General features: G+C 52.2%; 2 protein-coding genes across 2 annotated transcripts; both read left to right on the top strand.

Moving 5' to 3' along the window:
* Positions 1–22: 22 nt before the first annotated feature.
* Positions 23–11,253, top strand: FBXO24 (F-box protein 24). The gene is made up of 11 exons (XM_059693651.1): positions 23–342; positions 509–511; positions 2,702–2,800; positions 2,888–3,071; positions 4,367–4,605; positions 4,826–5,060; positions 5,883–6,041; positions 6,299–6,420; positions 6,664–6,795; positions 9,318–9,488; positions 9,800–11,253. Exons 1-11 carry the CDS (start codon positions 307–309, stop codon positions 10,160–10,162), a joined length of 1,743 nt encoding a protein of 580 aa, XP_059549634.1. The 5' UTR covers positions 23–306; the 3' UTR covers positions 10,163–11,253.
* Positions 11,254–11,399: 146 nt separating this feature from the next.
* Positions 11,400–16,514, top strand: PCOLCE (procollagen C-endopeptidase enhancer). The gene is made up of 9 exons (XM_059693642.1): positions 11,400–11,623; positions 12,460–12,568; positions 12,973–13,231; positions 14,066–14,190; positions 14,697–14,833; positions 15,144–15,415; positions 15,663–15,740; positions 15,879–16,049; positions 16,192–16,514. The coding sequence occupies exons 1-9, from the start codon at positions 11,529–11,531 to the stop codon at positions 16,356–16,358; spliced, it is 1,413 nt and encodes a 470-aa protein (XP_059549625.1). The 5' UTR covers positions 11,400–11,528; the 3' UTR covers positions 16,359–16,514.
* The last annotated feature ends 286 nt before the right edge of the window (positions 16,515–16,800 follow it).

Raw genomic sequence — 16,800 nt, 5'->3', positions numbered from 1 at the left:
GGGAGGAGGACTCGAATGGAACTCTCGCCAACGGCTGACGCTTCAGCCGGGCTCACCCCGTGCAGCTGCAGCCAATCACACTGCTTAGGCTGGAGAGAGAGCCAATCAGATTCAACTAGGAGGCGGGGACGCCGGCGCTCAACTAAAAGGGATAGGGGCCGAGAGACCGCCAGCCCCAGTCCTCTTCTAATGAAGACCAATCGTAAGCCAGATACAGACGAGTGACTGTCGAGAAGGCCAATTAGATTCCCTGGAGGGACCCTGGTCCCGCCTCTTCTCTGAGGGACGGCTCTACCTACCAGTAGCATGGGCGAGAAGGCGGTCCCTTCGTTAAGGAGGCGGGTGAGCTAGAACTTTAGAACTGAGGTAAAAAAATGTGAGCGCTGCGCGCGGGTTGGACGGGGAGCATTTCAGGGGCAGGAGTAGTGCGTGCGAGCTGTAGGTGCTACGAGCGAGCCGCTATGAGGCCGTGAGTTAGATGGGAGAGTGTTGGGCGCCCGGTTCGCAGAGGGTCGTCGCGGCCTGAACGACTGTGAAGGCCATTCGGGCTGGGGCGGCTGAGGCCCAGCGACGGTCTGTGTGGAACCCGGGGCGGGGTGGGGGGGGGGGGGGGGGGCGGCTTCCCAGAGCCTGAAGATGCCCAGCTCAGCCCCTGGAGAGAGGGTTCCAGGAGCCGGGAAAACCCCGAGGGCTGCCGCCCGGCCTGCCCGCCCACCCAGAGGAGCGCGCCGGGGCAGGAATTGTGATGACAGGACCGGGGGGTTAGGCTAGAAGGGGCCGTCTCTCATCCAGAAGCCCTCCATTTTACACATGTGGAAACTGAGGCGGAGGGAAGTGGACGAGCTGGCAGGAGCAAACAGCAACGGGCTGACAGCTGGCACCAGAGCCCCAGGCTCCCCACCGCGTCAGCTTTGACGGTGGGCTTTTTCTGTCCTCGCCCTCCTTGCCGCCTGGGGTGAAGTGGAGTGGATAAAGGGGATCCGGAAATGAGAGCAAGCTGACTGTGCTGCTGTCTGCCGAGAGACCGAACTTGCTTTTAGATGCCTTGGGGGCCGAAGGAGTCCACCTTAGGATGTGAATAGTTGCCTAACCACTCACAAGTCACTTCTCAGACGCTGACATTCCTAAACGATTGAATTATTAAAATTTCATCTTAGGCCCAACCGGCTTGGATCAGTGGATAGAGTGTCGGCCTGCGGACTGAAGGGTCCCGGGTTCGATTCTGGTTAAGGGCATGTACCTTGGTTGTGGGCACACCCCCAGTAGGGGGTGTGCAGGAGGCAGTTGATCGATGTTTCTAACTATCCTTCTCCCTTCCTCTCTGTAAAAAATCAATAAAATACATATATTAAAAAAAAAAATTTCATCTTAGGTAACCCAGACCAGCTGTTTCCTAGGTCACCGTGAGTATGGGAGCTTGATTGGGTGGGTGACAGGCTGTTCGCCCAGTAAACCAAGTCTGTAATCCTGAGCGGCTCAGGGCTGGCCGGCCAGGACTGGATTCCCGTGAGTCCCTGGGAGAGCCAACGACTGCTTGGATTTATTGGTGCAGGTCTGTCCCACCTGTGCAGATACAACCCCCATTCCTGTTTCTCATAAATATCACTCCCCACCCCAAGACTAAGTCTTAGGCTCTGGGAAATATCCTAAGCTTTCAGAGTAAATCTAACCCTTTCTTCCGCTGTAATAGGCCGCCCTTCATACATGCAGTCATGTTACTGACCCAGGAAAGCAGTCTGCTTTTGGATCTGTATTTTTCATGAGACTTTAAAGTCTGTGCTGAATTGCACTGACTTTCATCTGGTGCATGCTTTTGTGAGAAAGATGGTCATTAGCAGGGTCACCCTCCCGCTCACCTGGCAAAGGAGTCTATACTTTTGGGGGGGGGATGGGGGGTTATACTTTTGAGCTACAAATCCTCTGGAGGCCCTGGCCTGCAGAGATACGAAGAATTCACCAGTGTTTCTCTATAGTAGTTAGTGCTTAAAGGGCCTCAAGTGGAAAAAAGCTCCTACTACTCCCTGAAAGTAAAGGCATCATCTACCAGGAGTTCACACTGTGTTTCTCCTGTAAAATGCATATCCCATGAGCCATTGGGTTGCTAGAGCTGAGCTAGAACTGAGGAGCTAAGACAGAAAATCCCTGCCAAGGTTGGGGAAAACAGGTCACAGTGGCCAGGCAGTGAGGTCACAGAGAGGTTTGTTTGCCCAGGACTCCATGGGGGAGGGGCCTAGGAGGCAGAGGGGCCCTAGAGGTCCCCCAAGCCCAGGCAGGGGACATGGTGTGGGAAAGGCAGCAGGGACAGGGCTCAAGACGAGTGCCAAGGGGCCTGGAGACATGAGGACAGGAGCAGGGAGAGGGCAGTCAAGATGGTGAGGAGAAGCCAGAGACAGAAGCTGCAAAAATTCACCGGGCTGTGAGGATAAGAGGAGAGGCTTGGGTGGGGGCAGTGTCAAGAGAAAGGCAAGAAGAGGTCAGCAAGAGATTTGGGGAGGGGTTACTTGGAGAAATTGGAATAAGGAACAAGGACAGGGAGGAGTGAGCCATGGATCTAGAGAGAAAGATGGGAGGATTTGACAGCACAGAGCTGGAAGATGGAGCTATGAACCCCCAAGATAGTAGCTAATGAAAGGCAGAGAGAAGGGGAAAATAAAGGCATGATCCTCATGGAACCCCTCTGCTCCCCTTTTTTCTTGGGTAGGTGAAGCGGAGCTGCCCTTCATGTGGCCCAGAGCTTGGGGGTGAAGAGAAGAAAGGAAGAGGGAACCCTATTTCTGTTCAGTTGTTCCCCCCAGAGCTGGTGAGTCCTTGAGGAGGGGCAAGTATTAAGAATAAAGGACTGGGAGGGGCCCCCAATGACCCCTGCTTTCTCCCTCCTGCCCCTCAGGTGGAACATATCATCTCATTTCTCCCAGTCAAAGATGTAGTTGCCCTCGGCCAGACCTGCCACTACTTCCATGAAGTGTGCGATGCTGAGGGCGTGTGGAGACGCATCTGTCGCAAGCTCAGTCCTCGCCTACGAGAGCAGGGTTCTGGAGTCCGTCCCTGGAAGAGAGCTGCCATTCTTAACTGTACACCTTCCCCAGAACCTGCACTTCCCTTTGCCTCTGACCTACCTTATTCTGGGATTTCTCCTGCTCCATAGAGTTTCCTGATGACCTCAGCATTCCCAGCCAATCTTCCAGGGCCCCTTTCTGTGGAAGCAAATGTTAGATTCAGACATGCCATTGAGTACTTCAAGTCTCTAGAACCACCTTCTGATAGATGTCCCACCCAGAGCCCCCATTACTAGTATCCCTACCATGTCTCCTTCCATATTCAAACTCTTCCAAATCTTACCCCAGAGACATCTTCTACTCCCCAAACTGCAAGCTTCCCCTCCTGTAAACCAGGGTTTCTCAGCCTTGTCACTACTGAGGTGTTGGACCAAATAATTCTTTTTTTAAAGAAATGTTTTTATTGATTTTTTAGAAAGAGAGGATGGGAGAGGGAGAGAGAAAAACATTGATGAGAGAGAAATGTTGATGGCTGCCTCCTGCACACCCCCACTGTGGATTGAGCCTGCAGTCTGGGCATGTGCTCTGACCTGGAATCCAACCGTGACTGAGTGCATGGGATGACACTCAACCAACTGAGCAACACTGGCCAGGGCCCAAATAATTCTTTGATGTGGGGAACTATCCTGTGCATTAAAGAATGTTGAACAGTGCCCGTGGGCTCTACCCACTAGATGCCAGTAGCACCTCCCTCAGTTGTGACAACCAATGTCCCCTGAGGGATAAATTCTCCCTCAGACTGAGAAACATGCTCTAAACCCCCCTTCCTTTCCAGGGAGTCCCTGTCCACTTCATCTCACATAGTAGAGATTAAGAGAGATCTGGGTAGCAGATGGAGAGCTAGGGGTGAGGGAGAGTTACTGGTCTTTCTGAGTCATTCTTTTTCACTCTTTCTTCCTCACTCCTCTGGTTCTTTTCTGTGTATTTATTATATGCCCCTTGATGTCTCCTGTTTCGCATAAATATCCTCCTCCCACACCAAGACTAAGTCTTAGACTCCGGGAAATATCCTAAGCTTTCAGAGTCAATCTTAATGCTATGCAAGTTTGGATCAAAGAGGTGCTCATTTAGAAGCATGTTTATGGCCCTGGGCTGAGGTGGGCCAGAAAACGAACCTTCAGTCATTGGGTATAATTAAGGATATCCTCTAAGCTCTGCATGTGTCCTTTGGAAGGGGTACGTTCCCCAGTCCTGGGACGGAGAGGAGCTAAACAGCAGGATACCTGAGAAATCTTGTTTGCCCAAGCTCTGATTCATCTCCCTGGTGTCATCCCAGCCCCTTGAACCTTCCATATCCTTCCCTTCTCTAGACACGAAAGGCCTGTATTTCCAGGCATTTGGGGGCCGCCGCCGCTGTCTCAGCAAGAGTGTAGCCCCTCTGCTAGCCCATGGCTACCGCCGTTTCTTGCCCACCAAGGATCACATCTTCATTCTTGACTATGCGGGGACCCTCTTCTTCCTCAAAAATGCCCTGGTCTCCTCCACTCTTGGCCAGATCCAGTGGAAGCGAGCCTGCCGCTATGTTGTTTTGTGTCGAGGAGCCAAGGACGTGAGTAGCAGAACTTTGGCAGCGAGAACCCACCCAACCTCCAGGGACCCAGGGCCCACATCAGAACTGAGGTGTCCTCCTCAGGACAGCTGCCTTCCCATACCAGGAACTGGAAAACAAGTCCCCATTTCCTAGCTCCGTACCCAAGTATCTCATCTCCTACCCCAGCCTCGTTCCACTTCAAGCTCTAGATCCCAGACACCTTTGTCTTTTCCTACAGTTTGCCTCCGACCCAAGATGTGACACAGTTTACCGTAAATACCTCTATGTGTTGGCCACTCGGGAGCAGCTGGAAGTGGTAGGCACAACCAGCAGCCGGGCCTGCGACTGTGTTGAGGTCTATCTGCAGTCTAGTGGGCAGCGGGTCTTCAAAATGACTTTCCACCACTCCATGAGCTTCAAACAGATTGTGCTGGTTGGTCAGGAGACTCAGCGGGCTCTACTGCTCCTCACAGGTGTGGCTTTGAGCAGTAGTTTACAAATTGTTTTCTGAAGATTCTTCAAGACCTGCTGCAGGGGATGGGAAGGGAGGCCTCTCACACAGGGTTCTGAATGCCATCTCAAACCAAATAGCTCTGCTTTTGTCTGTCTCCTACTCTATAAGATTTTGCATATTTCATATATGCAAAGGGCCCTGCTTTAAATTCTAATCTCCCCAACCTCCATACCAGGCACCTCACTTTATACCCTATACTGCCTCCCTATACCTAACCACACTCCAGACTTCTTAATGCTATGTAAGGCCCTAAATCCCCAAACATCATTCCCAACATTCAGACTGTATTCTGCCAAATCTACTAGGTTTTCTCTCCATTCATTTCTCACACTGAAAAGGACTTCCCTGATTTATTTTTGGTGTAAGAGGCTGGAATCTGGGAAACATGAGACCGCTCTTTCCTTATTTCATCTCTACCCTTTTTCTTAAACCCCACTCTAAGATAGTAATGTTTCATCCTGTATGGCTTAGGGCAGTGGTTCTCAACCTTCCTAATGCTGCTACCCTTTAATACAGTTCCTCATGTTGTGGTGACCCCCAACCATAAAATTATTTTCGTTGCTACTTCATAACTGTAATGTTGCTACTGTTATGAATCGTAATGTAAATATCTGATATGCAGGATGTATTTAGGCGACCTCTGTGAAAGGGTCGTTCGACCCCCAAAGGGGTCGTGACCCACAGGTTGAGAACCGCTGGCTTAGGGGGTCTATTGGGAAGTTAATGTGGATATTGGAGGGTTCCTTCTCCCACATAATTGTCTGCTTCCTCCAATCTCCAGAGGAAGGAAAGATCTACTCTTTGGTAGTGAACGAAACCCAGCTAGACCAGCCACGCTCCTACACAGTTCAGCTGGCCCTGAGGAAGGTGTCCCGTTGCCTGCCTCACCTGCGTGTGGCCTGCATGGCTTCCAACCAGAGCAGTACTCTGTACATTACGGGTAAAGAACCACCTCCCTTTTGCTCTAGGACCTAGCCTTGGACAGATCTTCCAGATACCCGCAATCATTCCAGCTCCTGTGGTGGACCCCGAGGGCATCCTAGTGAAAAGATGTTGTTTAGATTTCCAGACATCATAGCTGGTGAATTCTAGTGGGTGTGAGACTCCCCAGATCTTGTAGTTTTCACCCCAGGTGGGGCCTTATCCCTAGGAAATGGGTGCCCAAAGCTGCTGAGCTGAGGGCACCCGACCCCCCAGATGAGGGGGGAGTGTATTTTGAGGTGCATACCCCAGGGGTGTATCGTGATCTCTTTGGGACCCTTCAAGCCTTTGACCCCCTGGACCAGCAGATGCCACTTGCTCTCTCACTACCTGCCAAGGTAGGATCCTGGAGGGATGGGGCAGATCATTACAGGAGGGACTTGAGGGGTTGAAAGGTTCTGAAGGTCTGAAATATGAGCAGGAATCAAATGATTGATCAGGGAGGGACAGGGGACCCAGAGAGATGGGTGACAGAGGGCACGACCAAAAGAGAGCCAGGTTAGTGGCTGGGAGGTTTTGGAGTTCAGAGTTCCTCTGGAGGGAACTGAATGCCCACCTCCCCTTTCTGTCTTACCCCCTAGATCCTATTCTGTGCTCTTGGCTACAATCACCTTGGCTTGGTGGATGAATTTGGCCGAATCTTTATGCAGGGAAATAACAGATATGGGCAGCTGGGAACAGGGGACAAAATGGACCGAGGGGAACCCACACAGGTGAGACTGTTTCCCAGCAGTTCTAATCCTGACCCCTTCTTTCAATTCCCTGACCTCTCTGGATCTCTCCACTTCTCTCATTTCCATAGAATCCACTTTCTATGCCCTAGGAGGTTAAGCCAACCAGTGTGTAATGCCCATCATATTTTGCATGTCTTATCCAGGGTTGACACAATGAAGTTTGTTCTGTGCAGTGCATGCTGTAAGTGTAAGAGGAATTTAGTGAAGCAGGGAGACCTGGGTGGGCTGGAGTAACAAGAAAAGGTGAGATGTGAGCAGGGCCTAGTGGGTTAGAAAGGATTCAGGTGGGACTAGGGAGAGGTGCCTGTGCAATAGGGATGAGGACAAAGCTTACACATAACGGACAGTGAAAAGGCTGGCCTGACTGAAGGAGGGAGGGTATTTTGTAAATAGTTGGATATGAGGTGGTGTATAAGTGGGTGTGAGCTTGGAGAGGTATGGACATGGGAAAGAGTCATTTCGGGTTCCAGAGCAACCACACGGGTGATTGAGAACAGGTCACCTGGCCAGAGTGCACAGGAGACTGAGTGAGAGGCCCACTGGGAGGCTGTTGAGTGACAGGAGCATTTAAGACAAGGGCCTGGGGCTGGTACACTGAGAATAGAAAGGAGATATTGAGATATATGAGATATTTTTTTAAAAAATGAACAGGCCCTGGGAACTAATTAGATGTGAACAAAAGAGTGTAGGACAAAGGTGGCTCCGGCAATAGTTCCCTTGAAGAAAAATGGTATCAGCAACAAACATGTGAATTGGAAGGGGATGCTGCTTTGAATAAAGAACATAAATTTGGACTTTCTTGCAGTGAGAGTAGGACAGTAAAGTGGAAATATCTCACTGGCAATTTGGTTCCAAATTGGAAAAAAAGTTGAAATGACAAAAGTAATGATAGAGGAGTAAACCTGGGTAGGAGCCACCATTATAGGCAGAGGGAATGAAAAAGTTGTCACTGACACAGGAGGCATGCCCTGTTCCAGAAGCCATGGGCACAGGAAGTTTCGAACAGGATGAAGTGATTAATGGTGACAGTGATGATGTAGGAATATACTTTACTGACATGGAAAGATGGTTATGCCATATTTTTAAGTAAAAAAAAAAAATGTGTGAAATGGTTTACATAGTAAGATCCCATTTTTGTTTAAAAAGATAATTTACACGTACAGTTGACCTTTGAACAACACAGGGGTTAGAGATACCACCCACCATGCAGTCAAAAATCCTCATGTAACTTGTTGGCCCTTCACATATTTAGATTCCCAATTAAAAATGCAGTAGACCCGGGACGGTGTTACTCAGTGGTTAAGCATGGACCTATGAATCAGGAGATCACAGTTAGATTCCCAGTCTACACATGCCCCGGTGGTGGGGCCTGCAGGAGGCAGTCGATTAATGATTCTCATCATTGATGTTTCTATCACTCTATCCCTCTCCCTTCCTCTCTGAAATAATTTTTAAAAAATATTTTAAAACTGTTTAAAAAAATACAGTAGACCCTCACACAACACAGATTTGATCTGTACAGGCCTATGCATAAGTGGCCTGCACTTTAAATCTGGGTCAAAGTGGACCTGTGCAGTTTAAACCTGTGTGGTTCAAGGGTCAACTGCATACATTTGTATAGGAGCAGTGAAGAAGATCCAGCAAGAGATTAATAGTGGGTGGTGGGATTTCCAGTGATCTTTAAATTAATTTTTGCTTGCCAATATCTTGTAGTGTTTCTATAACGACCATAAATTACTTATCCATGCCTTCAAAATAAAAATGCTCACATTGTCAAGAGAAAACATGCAGGAGAGGCCCTGGGATTTGGCAGCCAGCAGGTCAAGTGCATTTGGAAAACATGTCAGTAGCATAGTAGGGAGAAAAGCCAGATCACAAAAAGGTTCAGGAAAGACTGGCTATAGTGAGAACAAGAATGTGGTCAACCTCAGACTGGTCATGTAACCAGTTCTTCTGCCTAAAAAACAGAGATAGGAAGCAGCAGAAATCAGGAGAAAATATTTTAAAATAGCCATTTGAAAAGATAATATGAAAAACTGAAAATATTAGAGAGAGAAGGTAGGACTACAAGGAAGGAAATTCCTTTCTGAGGGCTAACCTAGAATTGCAAAGGAGAGGTTGGGGCTTTAAGCCTTGGGAAGATATTCCTCACCCTGAGGCTGGAAAGCTGGATGAGAGGTTGGACTGGCTGAGGTATGTGGTGTCAGAATGAGAGAATAGACAGCAGGCCCTGGCCTCAGGCAAATAACCTATTTTCTGGGAAGCAAAGATGAGGAACCAGCAGAAGTGCTAGAGCCCATTGGTCAGACTGGGGCTTCCCGAGAACCAAGGAGGGAGAGATTGCTGCTGGTCTTCCTTCAGCAGGAAGACCTGGGGAAGGTGTGCTGGGTCCCATTTCTTCCCTCTCCTCGTGTCCCTAGATTCTGCCCTGAGCCTTCTCTGACCTGGGCCCCCAGTCCCTTGGTGTATCCCCCTTAGGGATCCTGGCCCTGTATCCTCAGGTGTATTATCTGCAACACCCCATTGCCCTGTGGTGTGGCCTCAACCACTCCCTGGTGCTGAGCCAGGGCTTGGACTTCAGCAAGGAGCTGCTGGGCTGTGGCTGTGGGGCTGGAGGCCGCCTCCCTGGCTGGCCTAAGGGGAGCGCCTCCTTCGTCAAACTCCATGTCAAGGTCAGAGCAGGGTCAGGCGAATGGGCAACCAGGGAGGGCAGGTAGCCCACAGGATTCTGGCTGTGGCTACTGTGGGGCCCCGTTTCCCCAATACCACCCACCTCCCTTTTCTGCCGGGCACCATGGCTCCTGGCTCTCTCTCCCTTAGCAGATCCTGCTGGTACTCTCTGACCTCACACAACCTTGGGGTTCAGCCAGCCAGCTCATTTGCTGGCTCAGGGCTGGTCTGAGGGGGAGGGACACAACATCTGGGCTTCGTGGGAACCCCTCAGGAAAGGCCCCACTCAGCCACGCCCCTTCCCTCCCCCAAGGTCCCTTTGTGTGCCTGCTCCCTCTGCTCTACCAGAGAGTGTCTCTACATGCTGTCCAGCCATGACATTGAGCAGCATCCCGCCTACCGAGACCTACCAGCCAGCAAGGTGGTGGGGACCCCTGAACCCAATGCAGGGTCCGCAGTACTCCAGGACCCTGGGGGGACAGCTTGGGCCTGTAAGGAGTACCTCAGCCAGATCTACAGTTGCTCCACGTTGCAGGACCGCATGGAAAAGATGAAGGAGATCGTGGGCTGGATGCCCTTGCTGGCTGCACAGAAGGATTTCTTTTGGGAGGCTCTGGACATGCTACAGAAGGCTGCTGGAGGGGTTGGACAAGGCCCCCCAACACCTGAGAGCTGACCCCCCTCTCCTAGTCTTACCCCTGGAGGGAGAGTCTGGCTCTGGGCCAAAGGCTAAGGAGAGATGGAGTGGTAGCAATGAACACTGTGCCATGGGAAGGGGGACACAGTGGGGTGGGGACTGCTGGACATGCCAGGGTGGGGAGGGAACTGTTTTGTAAAATGTTTGGGGGCTGCCCAGGAGGGGCCTCCAATCTTACTATCATGGACAAGAGATTTGATGGACAAATAGAATAAAAGGCTGAAGTGAGGCCTAGTTTGGGACCCTGGAGCCTGGGAGGACAATGGGGCACGGAATGGGGGACCCGATGCCTAGCTCGGTGGGTACGGGAGGGCAGGAACATAGACAGGGTCAGGCAGAGCAGCAGCTGCTCAGCACCTTCAGCTTGCTTTCCCCTTCCACGCCCAAGACCTGACCCAGTCTTCTTGACAGGAAATCCTAGCCCTGCCTTCTGGAACAACATATGCCAGCGGTCGCCAACCTTTCGGACCTCAAGACCACCAGTGGTCATACGCTATTTGGTGCCCCCCACTGGATCCTCTTATTCCCATTCTGAAGAAGTCATTTCTGACTTGTGACAGTTTTCTATCCCTTTTCCTTCATCCCTGTGAAGTCAACCTCCCTCCTCTCTGCTTTCTGTTTACCTCCAGATCTGATCTTACATGTCCTTTCCCCTACTTTTTACTCTATCCTCCTCTTCCTGCAGAAGGGAAACACTCCCTTTATCCACACGCCATACCTCCCTGCCCCATTCCTGTACCTCCAGATAATTTGGGAGAAAATGGGTAAGCAGGATTCTTTTCTTCTTGGCCTAGTCTAGCCTGGGGATAGAAGATAGTGGGAATTTGAAGCGGAAAGTAAGTTGGAGCAGGTGGTGGTCAGGAAGGGGGTGAATGCTTAAAGGTTGGGAGTCCAGGAAAGGACTTTCTCTGGGTGCTAAGGAAGCAGCAATGGAGAGGATCATGAGTGGGCTGGAGCGTCCTGGGGAAGGACCAGGGCTCTGTTCACAAGATGCTTGGGCACTGGACAGAATGGGCTTCCAGATGACATTACTTGATGCCTAGGTTATGGCCGAGGTCCTGATGCTCCCTCAGCCCTTCATTGCTCCTCCCACTACTTAGATCAATATTTATGTGTCCTGTACCTAAAGAGGCCCCTGGACTCACCACTGTCCGGGTTCCTCTCTCCCTGTCCCGCCTTCCCCACCGCCCTCCCCACTGGCCAGTCCCCACGCCCACACGTCCGAGGCTGCCTCATCTGGCACCAATTATCCCTGCTGCTGCCGCCGCCGCCACTGCCGCTGCTTCTGCTGCTAAACTCGGCTGCTGCCTCTGTCTTGGGGACCCCAGCGCCTCTCCCCTCAGCCATGCAGCCTGCTGTCACAGCCTCCCTCTTGGGGCTCCTCCTCCCTGCCTGGACCCTGCTGCCTTTTGCCCAGGGCCAGACCCCCAACTATACCAGGTAGGTCTCTTGGCACCTTCTAGTTAGCTTAAGTGGGCTTCAAAAGCCAATTCCTGAAGGGTTATGCCTGTGGATCTTGTGGATTCTTTTTCTAACACATCACCCCCAAGATCTCCCAGTTTCTACTCTTCTCTGGTCCCCAAGTCTGTCCTCCCTGCTACAAGACTACTGTCTCCTGTAGGTCACCACTGCTCCCCGTTTCCTCAACCTCTGTCCTCTTCTAAGTCTCCCCATTCACTCCATGGGACCTGAGAAAGCCAAGACCTTGAACTTGCTTGATACCTGGACATCTGGATTCCAGAAAGGCAATTAGAAATTATGGGGGAAAGCGGGACAGAAAGTGGGAGACTTGAGGTCAGATACTCAAGTAGTTTAGCTGCAACAGAAGCAAAGAAAAGGTTGAGAAGTCAGGGAGCCTGGTCTCCAGGTTCAATTTGAGGCCCATCGCTGCTGCTTCTCACTCAACTCCCCACCCCCTCCCCCGCACAGCCTCGTGGCGTGGCTGTGTCTACATCTGGAAGTAGTTAGGCAGCTGCTGTGGACTGCCTGGCAGTGCAAAGTGGGGAGAGTAAGAAGGGGGGCTGAGGAGGATTCCGGAAATTCCTGTTGTGTTGGGGGTGGGGACTGGGAGTTGGAGGCATAGCTAAGTTGCTGGCCCTACTTTTTCCTGATCCTCTACTATAGTATTTCCCACCTCAATTTCATCTTGGCTGGCTGAGGCCATCCCAGATCCCTTAGGCCTTTCTCCTCCTCCTCAGGCTTTCCTATCCTCATTACCCCACCCCAGTCTGTCCACTACTCCCCCACCCATGGCTGACCCCTCTTCTGTTCTCCAGACCTGTGTTCCTGTGTGGAGGGGATGTGACTGGGGAATCAGGTTACGTGGCAAGTGAAAGTTTTCCCAACCTCTACCCCCCCAATAAGGAGTGCATCTGGACAATAACGGTGAGAAGGCCCCTCTGGTCACTACCCCTTGTCAAAGTCTCCAAGGCTTGGGTCCAGGCAGTCAAAGGCCCTCCCCCAGCACTATTACTCCCTGGGGAAGTCCAAGACCCCTCCCCTCTGGTCACTGATCCATCAGTTTCCACAATAATACGTGGCAAGTGTCCTCACTCAACCCTTAATTCAAAGCCTGCTGCTCCATTCCTAACTCCATTCCTGCCCCTGTAAATCTCTCCATAGACCTCAAGTCTTGTCCCCTGCATAAGCCACAAGCCTGATGCAGAGCCCAGGCCCTCTGCTCTGCACCCTGTTGGGGTTCCTTCATGTTCAGGCCCAAGTTTCTCTAGGAAATGCTTGGGGAAAGGGAAGTACCCTCTGCCTGGGCTGTGTACGACCTGACTTTGTAGGTCCCTGAAGGCCAGACTGTGTCCCTCTCCTTCCGAGTTTTTGACCTGGAGCTACACCCTGCCTGCCGTTATGATGCTCTGGAGGTCTTTGCTGGGTCTGGAACCTCGGGCCAGCGGCTCGGACGCTTCTGTGGGACCTTCCGGCCAGCACCCATAGTGGCCCCGGGCAACCAGGTGACCCTGAAGATGACAGCGGATGAGGGTACAGGAGGACGAGGCTTCCTGCTCTGGTACAGCGGGCGGGCCACCTCGAGCACTGGTGAGACGTCCCTCACCTTCTCCTTCCCCTTCTCCTGGTCCCACCCTGGTAAGGCCCCACCCTCAGCCTTAACCTTCACCCCAAGATCCTAGGTCCCCATTGCCTCCCTTTCCCTTTTTCCTCACTAACTGCCCCTCCAGTCCCTCCTCCCCATCTTCTCTCCCCTCTCCCGCTCCCGCCACCCCCCTCTTCCAGGCCCCACCCCAGGCGCGAGGCGGAAATGGGTCACCGACCCTCGGGTGGAATGGGCGGCCTGGGGTTACTGGGACGGTGAGTAACTGCCCGCCCCCGTCCGCAATCGGGCTCCCTCTGACTGGCGTGAGAGGGCCCCCCTGGGAAGGGGGACCAGGTCCCTCCGACCCAGAGCCCCCTACACCCAGCCCGGGGCTCCCGATTGCGGTCCCATCACCTCCTCCTGGCGGCAGAAGTCTCCCCTAAAATATTTAAGGCCTCCCAAAGGGGCTTATGCCCCAATTTGAGGGGACCCTCACAGCGTGGGGACTCTCGAGCCTGCAAAGGGGACTTCTCTGCCGGGTAGAGGAGATGGGATCGAACAGGGGAAGAGGACCGGTGAGGCAGCGGGTCAGGGGGAGGGGCGATAGGGGCGTGTCCAACCAATTCCTCCTCCCCCTTCCACCACCTGCCTGGGTGCCCGGAGGTCCTGCGCCTTGCTCTTTCTCTGCTAACCTACCCACCGTTTCCTTCCCCTCTTCTCGCCCCTCATCCTGAGACCCCGACATCCGACCTTCCTGCACGAGCCCCCAGCCTAGAGCTTTTCTCAAGCTGACCAAGCGTCTCCACTACTCCCACCCCACCCCTCTCTCCCCTCCCCAGAGCACCAATTTTGTGGGGGGCGACTGGAAAAGGCCCAAGGAACACTGACCACGCCCAACTGGCCCGAATCTGATTACCCCCCGGGTATCAGCTGTTCCTGGCACATCATCGCGCCCCCAAACCAGGTACCGACCCCCTTTCCAGGGAGCGGGGGGGGCTGCCCTCCGGACCTGAGCAGTGTCCTCCAGCGTGCAGCTAGCAAAGACTTATTAAACATCTACTATGTCCTAAGCACTGCGCTTGCGCTGCTGGGAAGCAAAACAGACCCAACCTGCTTGCATGCAAAAAAAAAAAAAAAAAGTAAAATTATACCTGTGATCAGTGAGGTATCTGATGCTGATAAACTTGGTGTGTGTGTGTGTGTGTGTGTGGTGAGGTGGTGGAGGTGGTGGGGGAGGTGAAGGAGGTGCGTTTTGGTTCTATTCCTTGAGAATGAGCCTGGACTTGACCTTGCCCACCATGGCGGAGGATGCCACTTCAGGATTCCTGTGTATGTAATCCTCTGAGCTGTGTTATGAATACAGTAAGAAGAGGGTGCAAGGGGACACGGGAGGTGAGAGGAGGCTGCTGTAAAAATCTCCAAAGGAAGTGCGAGGTGCCAAGCAGCCTCTGCCCTGTGCCCTGCCATCAGGTGATCTCGCTGACCTTTGGGAAGTTTGACGTGGAGCCGGACACCTACTGCCGCTATGACTCGGTCAGTGTGTTCAATGGAGCTGTGAGTGACGACGCCAAGAGGCTGGGGAAGTTCTGCGGAGACACCGCCCCGGGGTGAGAGGACAGGACCTGGGTGGGTGCAGGTCATGGTTTCTCCGCCTCCCCAGGAGTCTGACCGCTGGCTGCTGTTGAGATGGGAGGGGCTTAGCTGAAGAGGCGGGATCTGAACCCATGTGCTCCAAACCAGTGGGTGGAGCAAGTAGGGTACTAGTCCCTGCATCAGTCCTGTGGACTTTGGATACAGAAGCAATTGGGGCCTAAGAAGTCGAGAGGCTAATGTAGCCAACTTGGGGGTGGGCGCCTGGGTAAAGGCGGGGTGCAGGCCCTCTTGACACCTCCCACAATGCCCTGCTGCCGCCTGCAGTCCCATCTCCTCCGAAGGAAATGAGCTCCTCGTCCAGTTCGTCTCGGACCTTAGCGTCACTGCCGATGGATTCTCAGCCTCCTACAGGACCCTGCCGCGGGGTGCTGCCAAAGAAGGGCCAGCTCAGAGCCCGGGAGAGGATGCCCGGCCAAGTCCCCCGCTCCTTGGCCCGGGCCCCAAGCCAGGAACCCCGCCCAAAGTCAAGCCGGAACCCCCACCTGCGGAGAAACCAAAAGCCACGCCTGAGGTCCAGGCAACCCCTGTGGGCCCTAGTGAGTCTGAGAAGGGGGAGGAAGAAGATGTAGATTGAGTTCATTCCTGGGCTTGCTCTTCATTCATTCATACAACACTCACTGATGCCACCTCTGTGCTAATAATGGTTGGCACTGGGTACTGAGACCCAAAGCTGGATAGAACTTTGAACAAGTTCAAATCAATGAGGCTGTTATGGGGAAAATAGTCCTTTCCACCTGCTAGGTAGGTCACCTTCCACAAAAAATGTCCCCCTCCTCCTCCTAGATGCACCCAGTGTCACCTGCCCAAAACAGTGCCGGCGGACAGGCACCTTGCAGAGCAACTTCTGTACCAGCAATCTGGGTAAGAAGCCTCATTCACATGCTCTGCTCTTCCAGATCTTCTAACTTTCCCTCCTGTCCCCAAAGTACCCTCCCCCTTTTGGCTCTAGCCTTGCCCTAGCCTCCTGTCTCCTCACCTCTCACCCTCACTCTCCCACAGTGGTGACGGCAACAGTGAAGTCCATGGTTCGGGGCCCAGGAGAGGGCCTTACTGTCACTGTCAGTCTCATTGGTGTTTACAAAACTGGAGGCTTGGACCTGCCCTCTGCACCCACTGATACCTCCTTGAAGTTTTACGTGCCTTGCAAGCAGTGTCCCCCCATGAAGAAAGGTAATAGGGATGTGGGGTAGAGGAGAAGGGTACTTGGCTTCATGGAAATGATAGAGGTGGTAGAATATAAGGGGCTCAGAAGAGGAGGTACATCTTTAAGGTATATAACATGAGCTCTCAATCTCTCCCTTCCCTCTCCCAGGAGCCAGTTATCTGCTGATGGGCCAGGTGGAAGAGAACAGAGGTCCTATCCTCCCTCCAGATAGCTTTGTGGTCCTCTACCGGCCCAGCCAGGATCAGATCCTCACCAATCTCCGCAAGAGGAGGTGCCCCTCTCAGCCTGTTCGGGCTGCTAGGTCCCAGGCCTGAAATCCAGGCCAGCCTTGGCCATTGGCCCTAGGGATCCATTTTTTAACCAAATAAATATTCCTTGACTGAGGAAGGGATCACATATCCATTTTTATGGTTTTGGTGCCCATCTTGGGGATTTCTTTTCATTCATTCAATAAACTCAACAGACATTTATTTTATAGAATTTGTTAAGAAACCAAGTTGGATCTTGGTACCCCTTTGCTAAAAACTCCCCATATTCTCCACACACAAGCAAACATACACACTATGGTAACTATAGTGTGTCTCCCCATAAATGTATATACACACTTTGAATAATTATAAAGGCAGTGTTTATTAAAATACATTTCATTTTTAAAACTGAGCTATCAGCTTATAAAGCGTGTATACATTTTTAGGGACACCCTGTCTTTAGAGATGATGGATATATTAATAAGTTTGATTGTGGTAATCTTTTCAC

Source organism: Myotis daubentonii, chromosome 4 (genome assembly GCF_963259705.1).
Source record: "Myotis daubentonii chromosome 4, mMyoDau2.1, whole genome shotgun sequence".
Classification (NCBI taxonomy): domain Eukaryota; kingdom Metazoa; phylum Chordata; class Mammalia; order Chiroptera; family Vespertilionidae; genus Myotis; species Myotis daubentonii.
This window is presented reverse-complemented; position numbering and strand designations above follow the sequence as displayed.

Bases quoted from the DNA above. Each gene is read 5' to 3' on its own strand.
- FBXO24 (XM_059693651.1), top strand. From the start codon at position 307: ATGGGCGAGAAGGCGGTCCCTTCGTTAAGGAGGCGG. The intron at 2,801-2,887 runs GTGAGTCCTTGA...CCTGCCCCTCAG, and splicing joins AGTTGTTCCCCCCAGAGCTG to GTGGAACATATCATCTCATT. The intron at 6,796-9,317 runs GTGAGACTGTTT...CTGTATCCTCAG, and splicing joins ACCGAGGGGAACCCACACAG to GTGTATTATCTGCAACACCC.
- PCOLCE (XM_059693642.1), top strand. From the start codon at position 11,529: ATGCAGCCTGCTGTCACAGCCTCCCTCTTGGGGCTCCTCCTCCCTGCC. The intron at 11,624-12,459 runs GTAGGTCTCTTG...TCTGTTCTCCAG, and splicing joins CAGACCCCCAACTATACCAG to ACCTGTGTTCCTGTGTGGAG. The intron at 14,191-14,696 runs GTACCGACCCCC...CCCTGCCATCAG, and splicing joins TCATCGCGCCCCCAAACCAG to GTGATCTCGCTGACCTTTGG.